Here is a 14570-nt window from a genome sequence, read left to right as displayed (position 1 = left end):
TTTAACAACTTTAGTTCCCACACGTACAAGCAGGGCTTTGCCGTCTGCTCAGCGAGCGAGTGAGCAAGCAAGAGAGCGAGATTGATTCATGTTTTTTTGCACGTTACCGATACAACAACCCCTTAAAACTCTGATTAGCCATGCATTTCAAAGATCAGCCAACAACAGCCATTTAAATAATAGGATAGGATACAATATATTCAGAAGTGCCTTAATATTACTTTAGGTCCTGGGGCTACGGACGTTTGGAAAGCCCTTCCCTCCCTTCACAATATGCCACATCAACATTACAGAATATGAAACTGCCGGGGCTACTGGCGCCATAGCCCAGAGAAACGTGCAATAAAAGTCTGCCTTAAGCCCCAAAGCAACGGATCCACTCATTTCATAAAATCCCTGCAGCATCTGAAGGCAGCAGGACTGGTAAATGATAAATCCGGAGCCTCTGAGAAGCGCCGTTACGCAGAGCGCAGTGCCGTTACACACGGCCATTCACCGTGTTTACCTTCATTAAATCGTCTGAGTATAGTACAGTACAGTTATATATGGACCTCTACCCACATCAGACTGGTCAGTTATAACTTGATATTCTACTGATTTATGAAGGAGACGTCCGGTTATCAGGACGCATCATAGCTTCTTTTCCAACTTTCTTTTTAGTAAAAGTAGCGTCTCATACAACTGCAAACGCTGTTGTGTAACATTAATTAATATGTGACCATGTGCGAGCTGAGATACATTAAAATTATTGCTAAAATAGCGCCGGAACGATATTATCATATAAACAGTTTCACCAAATCTATTTATTTTTTATTTCTATTGTTATTATATTAACTACCTGATGAAAAATCGTACTCCTTCTGGTTTGCTGCGTTTGAATGACGTTTGTGATTGGCACAGCTGAGACAGTGATGTGACTGGCTGAGAGAGCAGTTAATGTTCACCACCCAGTCCTTTTGCATGTTGTGCTGCTGCACATACATGAACCAAAATAGAAGGTGCGCATAGAGAAGCCTACACAGACTGTACGCCTAAAGACCTACCACCTTGTGCTTGGCATTTATTATTCAAATTTCAACTGAGAATGCAATGAATGCTTTTGCACCCTCGTAGAACCGGGCCTGTTTAGCAGCATCATCATAAGACCAGTTAGGCAGTAACAGCAATATGCACCAGCAAGACAACCAAAAAAAATTTATGCACGGTGCGTACAGGATTACAGCTTCCGGCGACACTCGTCTCTAAAACAACTTTTCAGTGGCAAAAACTGGTCATTTAATTAAGTTCCAACTGCAAATGTATTCTGTTTGCAAGATGCCTTCTAATTTTGGCAAAACTAGCCCAGAGAAAGGCTTAGTGGTTTCAGACTGAATTATAAAACAAAGCTAATTTTAAACTCTGGATGAATGTCAGGCTACAAGCAGACATCATTAAGAATACATCAGAAAAATTTGAGATGAGGCCGGGGAAAAAACAGAGGAGAATATCAGGCGGCGGTGGCGTTTTTCTATACAGCCAGAGTGTTGTGAAGTTTGACAATTGTGAGGAAAAAGCATTGCAACTCTCTCGCAAACTTTGCCTGTTCCCTGAGCACAGAGATAATGTCCACATGCCAATGCCTTGATTTGTATGAGCCCAACAGACAGCTATTAAATCGTTTCTGCAGCTGGTGACAGGCTCCCTGCTGGGAGGATAGACAGATTCACTAAACATAGGTTGACAGGCTTCTTTTTTCTTCCCTTTCTTTTATTCCGCTCTACTTTCTCTGTACTTCCCATGCACTATCCATCCATCAACCTCAACATACATCCCTCCCTCTGCTCTACCCTTGCTATGTTTCTCTCCCGCTCCCCTTCTCCCGTCTTTGTCTGACTCCTTCCCAACTTACTATATTTTTCATTACCATCTGTCCTCCCCTCACCTCTCTCGCACCCCGTTCTCCCTCCCGCTCTCTCACGCATCCAACCCTCCTCTCCCTCCACCCATCTCTCCGTGTCCCTCTTCTTTAGCTCATGCAGCAGCAGGCAGCCATCATGGCAGCAAGCCACGGAGGTTACCTCACGCCAAGCGTGGCTTTCCCCGCCACGCAGATCCACCAGATGGGGGCGCTCAACATCAACAGCCTCCCACCCACCCCCATGACCCCGGTGTCGGGTGAGTTTCATCAAGCCCTGGGTGAGCACTTTAATTCCCTTTCCTCTTGTGAGTGTGTGTTTGTGGATTGCGGGGGGGGGTTAGTGATGCCACGAGTTGGGTCTCTTGTATGCTTGTGTTAATGTCTTACTGTTAGTGTGTGTAGGTTTTGTGTGGGTGTGTGTATTTGTACGTGCCAGCGAGGTTCTTGTAGGTCAACTTGGTAATGTTGTAGGAATAATTGCGTGTGTGTGCGCAGTGTGAGACAACAGATTCTCACTCTCTACTCGTCACATACCGCCGCTTGGTCAGTGCCCCTCGGCATCGGCATGTATCTATCGTTGTATATACTGTATATATTGTGATGTTTTAATTTTATCTAATGTTTTCTTGCACTAGTGTTATTTCTGTTCTATGTTCTAATGTATTGTATCGCCTTGCCTTCTGTCGCTGCCTCTCAGCCAGGTCGTCACTATAAATGAGAATTGGTTCTCAATTGACTTGTCAGGTTAAATAAAGGTAGGCAGGCCTCCCTGCATGCACATTCAAACCTCCGCAGATGATCCAAAACGACAACAAACCCAAAACAGCACATGTCACTCCGCTGTTCATATCCCTCCACTGGCTCCCAGTTGCCACTCGCATCAAATTCAAAACCAAGTTACTCGCTTACAAAACAGCAAAAAAAAAGGCTCCCGCCTACCTGAACTCCCTCGTCCAGGTCGACACGCCCTCCCGCCCACTACGCTCGGCCAATGAAAGGCGCCTGCCTGGTACTCCCATCACAACAGGGCCCTAAGTCGCTAGCTAGACTCTTCTCCTCTGTAGTCTCCTGGTGGTTGAATGAGTTACCAAACTCAGCTAAAGACCAAGCTCTTTCATGAACACCTCCGCTGATGACATTCATGCTATTGATGATGTTGATGACGATAATATTAATGATGACTATATTGAGGATGTTGATGATGTTGATTAGGATATTGATGATGATGATGACGTTGTTGATGTTGTTAATGATGATGATGACAAAAAAAAATTGCACGTGTCCAATCGGACTTGAAGCTGTTGTTGGCACTTACTCACGTTGTTCTCTCCTATCTAGATCCTTGCTTGAATTGTACGAACTCTCAGATGTATGTCGCCTTGGACAAAAGTGTCTGCTAAAGGAAATTGTAGAATAAAAATAAATAAATAAAATGGGAGAACGACGCACGGGGTACCCTTTTAGCGTTACTTTTGGACGTCGTGTCAATGACATGCTTGTTACATGCATAGTGTCCTTTCAAAATACATTTCTGTTTTTACAGTAAGTTAGGTTTAGGCAACACAAACAGTTATTTAGGATTAGGAAACGGTTGTGATTGACAGTAACTTCACTGACTAACGACTCATGTGACTCACAGGGCTGACGATACCAACGAGTCATGTGACTAACGACAGACTTTCACGCTATTAATATTACGTCACTTGCTCTGACCTAATTCAAATAACACCGTGGGTGGGTTTACATTGGAGTTAGATGAAAGCCCGGTTCGTCACATACTGATGCTAAAGGGTGCCTCCGTGCAGCGGTTTCCGATGCCGAGGGGCACTTACCAAACGCCGGTATGTGACGAGTTGGGAGTGAGAACTGGTTGTGTGAGAATAAAACTAGAGCTGCAGCAAGGCCAAAAGGACGGGGGGCCGGCTTACTGGTATTCAAAACTGAATCCACTGGAGAGAAAGAGAGACTTAAGATGAAAAATACAGTCAATTGGATTTGCATGCTTATGTTGTCTGTGAATGCAGAAAATGTTTGGGGGTAGTAGCAGCAGAATGAAGAATATCAATAAGTAAGTTTACAGATAAGGCGCTAATTTCCCCGTAGTATTTTGACCTTGCGCTTTGAAGCACTTTGTGCGTGCATGATCTGCATGCAGTTGGTTTTGTTTTCCATAACAAACACCTCCTATGCAGATACATTACAGAGGAAAGGGAAGGACTTTGAAATGCCTACCCACTGCATAACATTTGCTTATTCAGCAGTGCTTCATTTTCCTTGAGACAGAGGAAACTTCAAGATTCTCCACTCAACAAAAGCATGAGCCGAAATAAATAATACAGTATCCAAGTCTTTGTTGTGCTCCGCTCACCTACTTTGTCAACACTGCAGTATTGAGTTTTTAAGGTGATGACTTTGGTAACTTTAAACCAATCAGCGCGAGAGAGAGAACAGCCATCAGTGCAACAAGGCCTGTTTTAGATCTTCTTTATAGCCATCATAGGAATCCTTACCACAAACTTGCTGCACTATATCAAATTCTCTCTGCACTGTGGTTCCTGTGGGGAAGAAAAATATTCTCTTAAGTTGAAATTCGGTTCACTTCTTCATTCACAGACACAAAGAAACGGACAGTTTTATTGTAGAGCTCCTATTTTGTTCTGCTTTACTCACTTCACAACAGTTGAGTTACAATAAACAGGATAGACAGCAGACCAGGTGTGGAAATCAATGCTACAGGACCCTTATTAACCTTTTTAATCACGCAATGTGTCCACCTCAAGCCATATGAGCGTGTGTACATAAAGTGAGATGATGGAACATGCTGTATGCGTACAGTACATCTGCAATCACTTTCAACGTCGTTCAATATATCTCGAGAGATATATTTGTCAAATATTCACGGTGATGTTTTCCGTGCAAAGTGTGCACTTTTGGGCGGGCATAATCAATCAGAGACAGTGATTAAAAGTGGAGCTCAGTCTTGCTGAGAAGCCTCTTATTTTGACGGGTAAAGCACTGACAGTATGGCAATTCAGATCTTTGTGTTCTGCATGCATACCTATATTTTGCAACACAATAGTGCTGATGAAAGATTGTGCAACTGTATGGCAAGGAACTCGGTCTCTCTGTATGTGTGTGTGTTGGAGGCTTTGTCCTCCAGTCTGATTGTATTGTTTGTGCTGTTTTTGTGTCTTGAAAAGATGTTTTTGTACCGCTCGAAAGCTAAAATCCGTGCCTCGCTCTAAAGGAAATATTGCAGAATTTTGTTAGATATTCTTCAAAAGCTAAACAAAACTACCTCTGTTTCGGAAAATGGAAGACAATTTTATATCAATCGGTAATGCCAGGAGCTAATAACTTGGCTCAGGCAAAGAAAAAATATATGTGTAATACAGAGACGGGAGGAAAGGAAGCGATGTGAGTGCCTCTAAGTCTGTGAATCTGATGTGTGAAGTGGTGCCATTTATCTGCTTTTGGACATGCTTCTGTGTAAGCTACAGTCGGCTGATTACCTTTTATTATTGAATGTAATATATTATTAATCCTTGAGAGAAAGCATGGCTTTCGTGAATTCTCAAGGACTATCATAAATATGAAATGTTTTATTTCCCCTTTTCTTCATTCATTAATTCGAGTGTGGCTGCCAGCAGCTGCAGGAGTGGTAGTTGCAGCTTGCTGCTTTGGTATACACAGCTATTTTCTCTCTCCCTTTTCACACTTGTGGCTATGACTTATTTAGAGTTCATTGAAGGAATACAACATTACTGGCAAGGCTGTCTGTATAAGTAGGCCAAGAGACTCTGACACTAGAGACTGTAGGATGTCTGCCACGAGTCGGTGGAATAATTCATTGTAATATCTGAATCTGTTTTTAGGGTCTGGGAGCAGAGTGCTTCTCTGCTTCGACAGAGGTGTAATTTATGCATTAAGTTGTCTCATCAACCAAATTAGAGCTCAAAACACATCTATAAATTCTGACATTTGGCAGCTGTGTTCAGTTGTACTAAAGCGTAAAAGGTAGAAAAGGTTAATGTCCCTTTTCCTTCCAAAAGGAGAGCAATTGCCAATTGACAGCCAGACTACTGCCTCACTGAATCACCTACACGGCTCTGCATTAACATAAAGCTCCAATAGTAGCTTAATAGATGAGAAAACCTGCCAGATCTTGAGATAAATGTGTGACATTAATCTTTTATTTAGATGATCAGTATAACCTCTGCAACATAAAAAAAAAAATCTTGTTTGCGACAGCGAGCCGGAGTACAACAAAGAGGCTCAGAGGTTAAGGGTGTTACTCTGCAAACAATGAGACATCCATTTGATCAACAGATGCAAAGCATTTAAGCTTGATGGTGCATAAGCCGTTTGCCAGATGGTTCAGCTGATTAGAGCATGTATCCTTACAATGATGCATGATGATGCTTTTTGAAAATAATGTTCACCAGGTGCCGCTCCCTGAGCGCTGCAGAAGAAATAAAAGTTAAACAAAACAAGAGAGAGAGAGAGAGAGAGAGGGAGATAAAGAGGATGGGGGGAGGAGAGGAAGGGAGAGAGATGCGGATCCTGCTGGGTGTATGTGGTGAAGAACACGTCCTGTCAAGGATGCTTTGTTAGGATGTGAGAAGTGTGTAATCAAAGTCACTCTAATGCTCTGTTGCATGGCGCTGCTCTACTCTGAAGATGTACATGCGCAAGTACATATTACACAAAATATACTGCAGATGCTCCGCAGCCAGAGACAACCCACTCACAGGCAGCCTGGATGTGCCTCAACATCCCCGCCGGATTCGAGCATGGTTACACCATTGATGCAGAACACCTCCATGGTGACAAACACCATGAAACTAATGAGCTGTTTGACATTGTGATCTTTCTCAATATGTGCACCTGTCCTCCACAAAGCATCATGCATGTTATACAGATATTTTATATTTAATGGCCAATCTAATGCAAACAAATGCTAAGGGAAGATAAGGTTATAAGTTAACCTACCAAAAACTAAATATTAGGGCTGTCAATCAAATTGAAATATTTAATTAATAGCATGATGATGTCCATATTTAATCATGATTAATCGCAAATTAATCACACATTTTTCATCTGTTCAAAATGTACCTTAAAGGGAGATTTGTCAAGTATCTAATACTCTTATCAACATGGGAGTGGACAAATATGCTGCTTTATACAAATTTATGTATATATGTATTATTGGAAATCAATTAACAATACAAAACAATGACAAATATTGTCCAGAAACCCTCACAGGTACTGCATTTAGCATAAGAAATATGCTCAAATCATAACACGGCAAATTCAAGCCCAACATGCAACAACAGCTGTCAGTGTGTCAGTGTGCTGACTTGACTATGACTCTCCCCAAAACTGCATGTGATTATATTTGAGGGCATGTCTGTAAAGGGGAGACTCGTGGGTACCCATAGAACCCATTTTCATTCACATATCTTGAGGTCAGAGGTCAAGGGACCCCTTTGAAAATGGCCATGACAGTTTTTCCTTGCCAAAATTGAATGTAAGTTTAAAGCGTTTTTTAACCTTCTTCGCTACAAGCTAGTATGACATGGTTGGTACCAATGGATTGTTTAGGTTTTCTAGTTTCATATGATGCCAGTATCTTCACTCTGAGCCCGCTACAGCCTAAAAATCGCAAGTCGCATTAAAGCGTTAAAGAAATTAGTGACATTAAAACAAATTTGCGTTAACGTGTTATGATCGTGTTACCTTTGACAGCCTTACAAAATTTAAAAAACAGCACTGCATGGTAGGGACTCAGCTAATGAGAATGAATGAGAGTCCCAGAGATTTACTGCTATGAGTGACATATCACATCCAAGCTATTTGGAACAGAGCACAGTTCTGTAGTCTGTTCAGAGCCAGATGAAACAGCTGGGAAATGAACACCTGTGTGTCCTAATTGATGCTGTGACCTCCAGCTTCCAGTTCATCTCAGACTGTAAAAATGCTTTCACTGTAGTCCCCGAGATTCCTTTTACAATATTTTTATCTTCAAGGGCAAAGATATCAACTTAGAAGTTGCTCAAAGGGCCATTGTCCCTCCAAAACAAATGCACCATCTTTCACTTAAAATCAGGCTTATTGCATCACAGTCATTTCAAATCCCAGGAGCACAAGTGAACAGTGACAACAAAAGGTATCCCAGTTCCTGGTGCGTGCGAGTGAATTCAGAAAGCACAGCCACGGTTCTCGGCCGGACCGGATCTGATGTGTGTGTAAGCAAAACTGAACTTCACACGAGCAGCAGAGCTTCACAAGCTGCCCAGCTGCTCTGCTCGGGGATCTGAAAGTCAGGCATGTTGTTGTGGTCACTGCCTTGTATGTACATCAGCCTCAAGATTGGAACCGGCAGCACCAGAGGGTTTGCCGTGTGGAAGTTGTTTAATGTTTGTTGTATTTGATATTCACATAGTCCACTTTTAACATTAGCTGAAGACAGATCACAGTACATTATTATTATTGTTAACATAACATAGAATTAATATGTGTTTTAGTGGTGTGTATACTTGGAGACCAGTGTCTTTTATCTGTCCAACACATAACTCGGGTCCGCTATTCTATATTTGACCAGCAGTTTGGAGGAAGCGTTTATTCAAAGAGGTGTTGTCGTGACTGGAAGGTAGAGAGTGATGTAGTTTTGCTGTGGATTGTCGAGTGATGCGGTGCCTATGGTGGAGGGTGCATAGTTTGGAAGTCCAGTGGTTGGTGCACATCTCATATGAGATCTTAAAAGCAGGGAAAATGGGCAATGGCCTTGTCCACTACAAAACGTCTTAGGGCTTTCCTCTATTATCAAGCAAGCAACGGTGGTTATCGTAGGTGAAGCCCACTCTAAGGGCCCTTTCACACCTACCTCAGTTTAATCCAAACCAAAATTACCAAAATGAAACCTCCTTCGGACGACACTCCGGACCAAACAGCCGAACTTTGGTCCGACGAAAAGAGGTGGTCTCGGTTCGGATCAAATTGAACCATGGTTTGGTTTGTTCGTAAGACATTTCCACCCTGGTAGATAATAAAGACTTATTGTATTTTATTGTATTATTCTGGTGTGAAAATTTCTTTTGGGTGGTTTGGACTTTCGGACCAATTACTGGAAGTTTTTACAGGGTATCACTATGTTATAAGAGTAGCGCAGTACCTTTAAGGACTAACGGACAGTGTCAGAGAGTGACAGATAAAATAGGAACAGGGCGTCCAACAAAAGCTGAGCTCAAACCGGTGCATTGCGCTGTTCAGCACTGTGCAGCACCGCGTCACTCACGACCTGTTGCTGACGCTCGCTCGCGTCGCATCCAGTTAGGACACGGTGTGAAACCAAAACTAACCGTATCAAATGTATACAATATAACAAAAATGCGAACTTTCAGGTGTGAAAAGGCCCTGAGACACTGCAGACCTTATCTTTACAGACTGTGGCTTGACTCTTCAGTTCTCCTCAAAGCTCCCATTTCCAGACTTTCCTGATGGAGATGAGGATTTGGTGTTTTAAACTTGACAGTTTGCTATTCATTCCCAGAAAGCTGAGCTCTTCTCCAGACTAATCATTGAAGAACATCATGGACTTTGTATTTTAATAGTTTAAAGATGTTTTGATTTGCTTCCCCAGGTATTTATTTATTCATTTGTTGATGCTTGCTTCCACTTCAGCCCTCAGCCAGAGACGCTGCATGGCTGTACAGAGTTACATCATCAGCATACAGGCGCATTCTCACAAACATTAACAAGGTCATCAGCGGAGATGACAAACAGGAGGAAGGTTTAATAAATTAATTAAGGTACTAATCCTACTCTACCCAAGCAGAAATCCCTCAAATCACAGAGTACAGATGGAGTGCACATCATTGGTCTTTGTTATGATACCAACAAGTGTTTAGTTAAAACTTTAAATCTTTGAAAACTTCATTGAATATTCATAACTAAATAAGCAAAAATCTAAGTAAAACATTAATCATCTAATCTGCGTCATCAGGACTGTGTGGGTGTGAGTGATTGACAGCGGCCTGGCAACCCACCAAATAAATACAGATCTCTCATGTGAAATATCAACCCAAACAGAAAACTGTGTGTTCTTGTAGGAGCCCGTCACTCATATTGAGAAGCTGATTGAGAAAAAAGTTTTTTAAGCGGAAAGACTGTATACCTCCTACAATCAGTTGTGGATGACATTATCGGTGAGAATCACCCGTTATCTAACGCAGAACACACTGTGCCTCAATTTAAAATTGTATTTTGATGTTCATTTAAATACGTACTACACAATGGCACACATTCATTTGGAAGTGCATTCGCATCTTATTGCTTCACAAATACCCCCTCTCAGTCGATTAGTCCACTAATCGGTCGTTTTGGTCTTGGTTGATTAAGATTTCTTAAATCGATTAGTCTTTTTTAAATGCTTTTTAATGCTGAATGACTTATTTCTAAGAGACTTATGAGCATATCTCTGGTAAACACAAGATTTAAAGTGGTGCTTTTGTGTGATTCTTTGTGGAGTTTTACAGATCAGTCGATTAAAGGAACAGTGTGTAGGATCTGGCGGTATCTAGCAGTGCGGTTGCAGATTACAACTTCTACATCCATGCTTCTCCCATGTGCCAAGCGTAGGATTGCTACGGTGGCCGAGACAAAAACAGTAACGTTAAACAAGTAACGTTACCGGCCCAAGCAGGAAAAGTTAACAGAGTTTGGTTTGTCTGTTCTGGGCTACTATAGAAACATGGCGGAGCAACATGATGGACTTCGTGGAGAGAGGACACCCTCCATATGTAGATATAAACGGCTCATTCCAAGGTAACGAAAACACAACGATTCTTATTATCAGGTGATTATACACTAAAGAAAACATACTTATTACTATATTCCATTTCTGCCTATAGATCCCCGTAAATGTTACACACTGGTTTTAAAGTAACGGTCAGTATTCAGAGTCACATAGTTTTTCTTGATATACCAACTGGCCTTTGAAAAAGCTGCCCTTCACATATTCATATTTATTATTCACACTTTAAGGACTAGACAGACATTTTCTCTTTGAGTCTAAATGCATCACATTTTAAATCAGTTAGATGAAAGCATCTGTTTTGAGTGCTTATTACTTGCTCCAGCGAAAAGACAGTCCTTGTGCTGGTAATGACTGCACTCTCCAGCATGAGTATAGCATTGCTCGTTGATTTGAATGTATAATTAGCATAATAAATGCTTCTGTCGCATGTGAAGACTCCTTTCGCGAAGCAATCGTGGCAAGGAGCAAATCAACAGTTTTCCCCCCTCTAAGAAGCAGCCTGTAGGAATATGAATGTAATTCTGCTTCCATAACATAAATATATGTGACATACACATATTCATACTGTTTTGCAGCGCAGGTCTCTTTCTTTGCAGTAATAAGAGTGGAGAAGTGAAGTGATATTTAAGAGCTAGCTGTATAGAATATGTAATCTGCGGTGCCGTGGCTTCGTATTCACCCACGCAGGAGTGGGGAACAACATGTCATTATTACAGGCCGATACACGTAGCACACACTGACATCTGCACTCTTGTGTGTGTGTGTGTGTGTGTGTGTGTGTGTGTGTGTGTGTGTGTGTGTGTGTGTGTGCATTGTAAACAGGCTATGAATACAATTTTCCAAGAACTATATGTCCACTGAGGTATAAAATGAAAATGTCTTGTTATTTTCTAGTTCAGGATAGTAGGAAATACGTCCCCATTTCAACTGAGGAGAACATTCTCAGGGTCCGCTCATGTTGGGTCATTGTGACAGTGAGGATAAAGATGATGGCTAGGCTACATAAATGGCTTTCTCGTGTAATCATTGTTTTATTGGCCGTGGTGTTGCTTATTGTCTTTTCCTTATATCATAACCCCATTTTGTCATCCAATACATGTATAACCCAGCTACTGTAGTATTCAGTTTAGTGTAGTTATTGTGGATAAAGCTTTGCCTCACCACAATATCATCGCTGTTTTTATTACACTTGTGATTTTTATGCTTATTCCCCGCTGTGACATTTCCAGCATGATAACCTGACTGGACTCGGTGGCCTCGATCTGTTACTGTTGTCATGTGTTCTCCTTTACCGCAGATGTCCAACTGCTGACCCGAGAACTTACGTAATTGCATGTAAGGGGTCCAAACTACCACCTACTACTACCACCGCCGCTACCCACTACAGCTGCTGCACATACATAGACGTGCGCGCTCCCACAGCACTGCTAAGCCTCGGAAAATGAATTTGCCTGATGATGGAGAGGGTGCATTATCTGGCGGTACAGTAGAGTGCGTGTGGCCCGAGCAGACTAGCTGTCTCTAGCCCTCAGAATAGGAGCGGCGGTCTCCTGGGTCCTGGTAGGAGAATGGGCTGAAGCTGCAGTCTAATTCATCACAGCTCCGCAGGAAACAAGCAATCGTGGGGAGGCTTCAAAAAAAAGGAAACCGGCGCAAAAGACACAACAGCTCTCGCTGGACCCGGGCAATTCCCCTGGTCACTGCAGTTGCCTGCCTGACTGTCAGCCTCCTCATGACTTAAATGCTGAGGCAGAGAGAGGAGAGATTGTAGGTAAAGAAGAAGAAATTCCATATGGATATGTAGATGATATTACTCAGTGGTGGGAGGTTTCAGCGCGTGATGTACAGCATATTTACCGTGGCATTAGCATAAATCTCAGCGTATGTTATACGGGATGTGATTGTTTACCCTATCTGGACCACCTCTCACAGGGGGGTTCTTTACTCAGGCACCAGATTGTGGGGATATGGCCTGCTGGAGGGTTTCCGTGACAACCTGGGCTTTCTGTCCAATCAGGGCGAGGGTTTCCAGATTGAGAGGTGGTCCTCGGGGGAGCTGTACTTCAACGAGCTTGGCTGCTTTGCCACGGAGCAGCCCTTTTAGAGAGACCATCACACAGTGAGATTCTGCTCAAAATGGGTACTTTGATGTTCCTGGCATAATTGGAAACACTTTCCAAAGGAGGGTCCTTTTAAAATGCATTGAATGAGAGAGGACAGGGAGCATCCAATTTCAATTCCACTCATGAACCATCCTGCAGCTGCCTTTCAGGCGTGCACCATATATGTTACGACCCACCCATTTGTCAAACTGCCAACTGTTGTTATTTTGTCTCTTTTTATGATGTATAAAAGTAAGAGGCATCTTTGTGTTTTTGCTACCTGCTCGTTCAAGCAAATCTCCCTCTGCAATCTCCTTCTTTTTAGTTCAGATCTTTTTCTTTTTTTATCTCTCGCTCTCCTCTCTCTCTCTCTCTCTCAGAAGTTGCATAGTGGTTTCATCATCTTGAGCAGTAGGAGCCAGCAGGGTATCGCACAAACATTGCGGACAGGCTCATTTTTCACAGGTTGACTTCCCAGCTATCCTGCAGGATGTGTCACGACAAACGGCGGATATGTGACAGACTCACGTCGCACCCGTGTCCTTGCATTAGAGAGGAGATGCAGTGCTTTGTGTGTTTGTGCGAGTGTGTGTGTGTGTGTGTGTGTGTGTGTGTGTGTGTGTGTGTGTGTGTGTATAGATCTACTTGTGCTGGGGTGTGTTTACTCTCTGTACACAATAGGGATGTCAAATTTGGGCAAAAATTATGTTTGAATATTTGTTCTAAAAAAAAACAAAGGAACAAAGGTTCGAACTATTCGAATATCTATTTTTGCGCATTATGTCCATGACACTGAGTCCTAACTAGGGATGTGGCGGTGAGGACATTTTCCCACTAGTGTTACTGATTACAACGGACATTTTACAAGAAAAGATGATACTCAGAAATGGATAATGTACAGCGAGCCGGTCATTGTTGTGGAAGAAACCCTGACGCAAAGGTTTTTCTTTCACAACAATGACCTGCTTGCTGTACATTATCGCGCATATCACACGGCTACTTACTGAAGACATTTTTTTTTTTTTTTTAACTTTTATTTATTCAGGAGGAGGTTCACTTTTTCAGGAATGGCCTGATCACATTCACGCAGTTACACATTCACACCTGGAAACTGCCCAGTACAACCACAGTCTGATCTGCTGGCCACTGAGCAGCTCCACTGCAGCGGTTGGGGTTAAGAGCCTTGCTCAAGGGCACCTCAGTGGTGGTAATGAGGGAGGGACAAGCGCTGCTTTTCACTTTACCCTCCCAGTTTTATCCTGCCGGTCGTGGGGATTGAACCGGCGACCTTCCGGTCTCAAGCTCGCTTCTCTAACCTTTAGGCCACCACTGCCCAAAAAATCTATATTTTGACACAAAAACGGTCTGCTATAAAGAAATTACAGACCGCAGAAAGCCATTATTGACCAATCAGAATCAAGTATTCAACACAGCCGTGTAATAAATATCTATAACTTTCTACCTTTGATTGGTGTGTGCCCGAACACTGTGTAACACCGACTACTGCGGCAAGCCTAGTCCTAACTGGCCGCGAGCGAAGCAGCAATGCATAGAGCGCCGTTTTGAGCTGAACTTTTGTCAGACACCCTGTTCCTATTTATTCCTGACACTTGTTTTGAAAACACTGCAGTGGATGAGGAACGTGTGATTCGTGAAGTTGAAATGAGGACTTATCTATACGATACCTCCTCATTTCACTACAAAACCCTAAATAAGGAGGCAGCTGGCTGGAGGGTGATCACTAGGGAGCTGA

At 42.6% G+C, this 14570-nt stretch overlaps 1 protein-coding gene across 17 annotated transcripts in view; it reads left to right on the top strand.

The window, feature by feature from the left end:
- The window catches only part of celf5a (cugbp, Elav-like family member 5a), a 256225-nt gene that overhangs the window by 229260 nt on the left and 12395 nt on the right, over positions 1-14570 (top strand). For 5 of the 17 annotated variants that reach the window (XM_074635727.1, XM_074635725.1, XM_074635726.1 and 2 more), the window contains exon 7: positions 2010-2154. In XM_074635727.1, the coding sequence (XP_074491828.1) occupies positions 2010-2154 (145 nt within the window). Of the gene's footprint in view, positions 1-2009; positions 2176-10645; positions 10724-14570 lie in introns of all 17 variants that reach the window. The other 12 variants (XM_074635713.1, XM_074635712.1, XM_074635710.1 and 9 more) reach the window with 5 other exon arrangements.

Source organism: Sebastes fasciatus, chromosome 5 (genome assembly GCF_043250625.1).
Source record: "Sebastes fasciatus isolate fSebFas1 chromosome 5, fSebFas1.pri, whole genome shotgun sequence".
Taxonomy (NCBI): Eukaryota; Metazoa; Chordata; class Actinopteri; order Perciformes; family Sebastidae; genus Sebastes; species Sebastes fasciatus.
The sequence above is the reverse complement of the archived record's forward strand: the minus strand, read 5'-3'. Positions and strand labels throughout refer to the sequence as shown.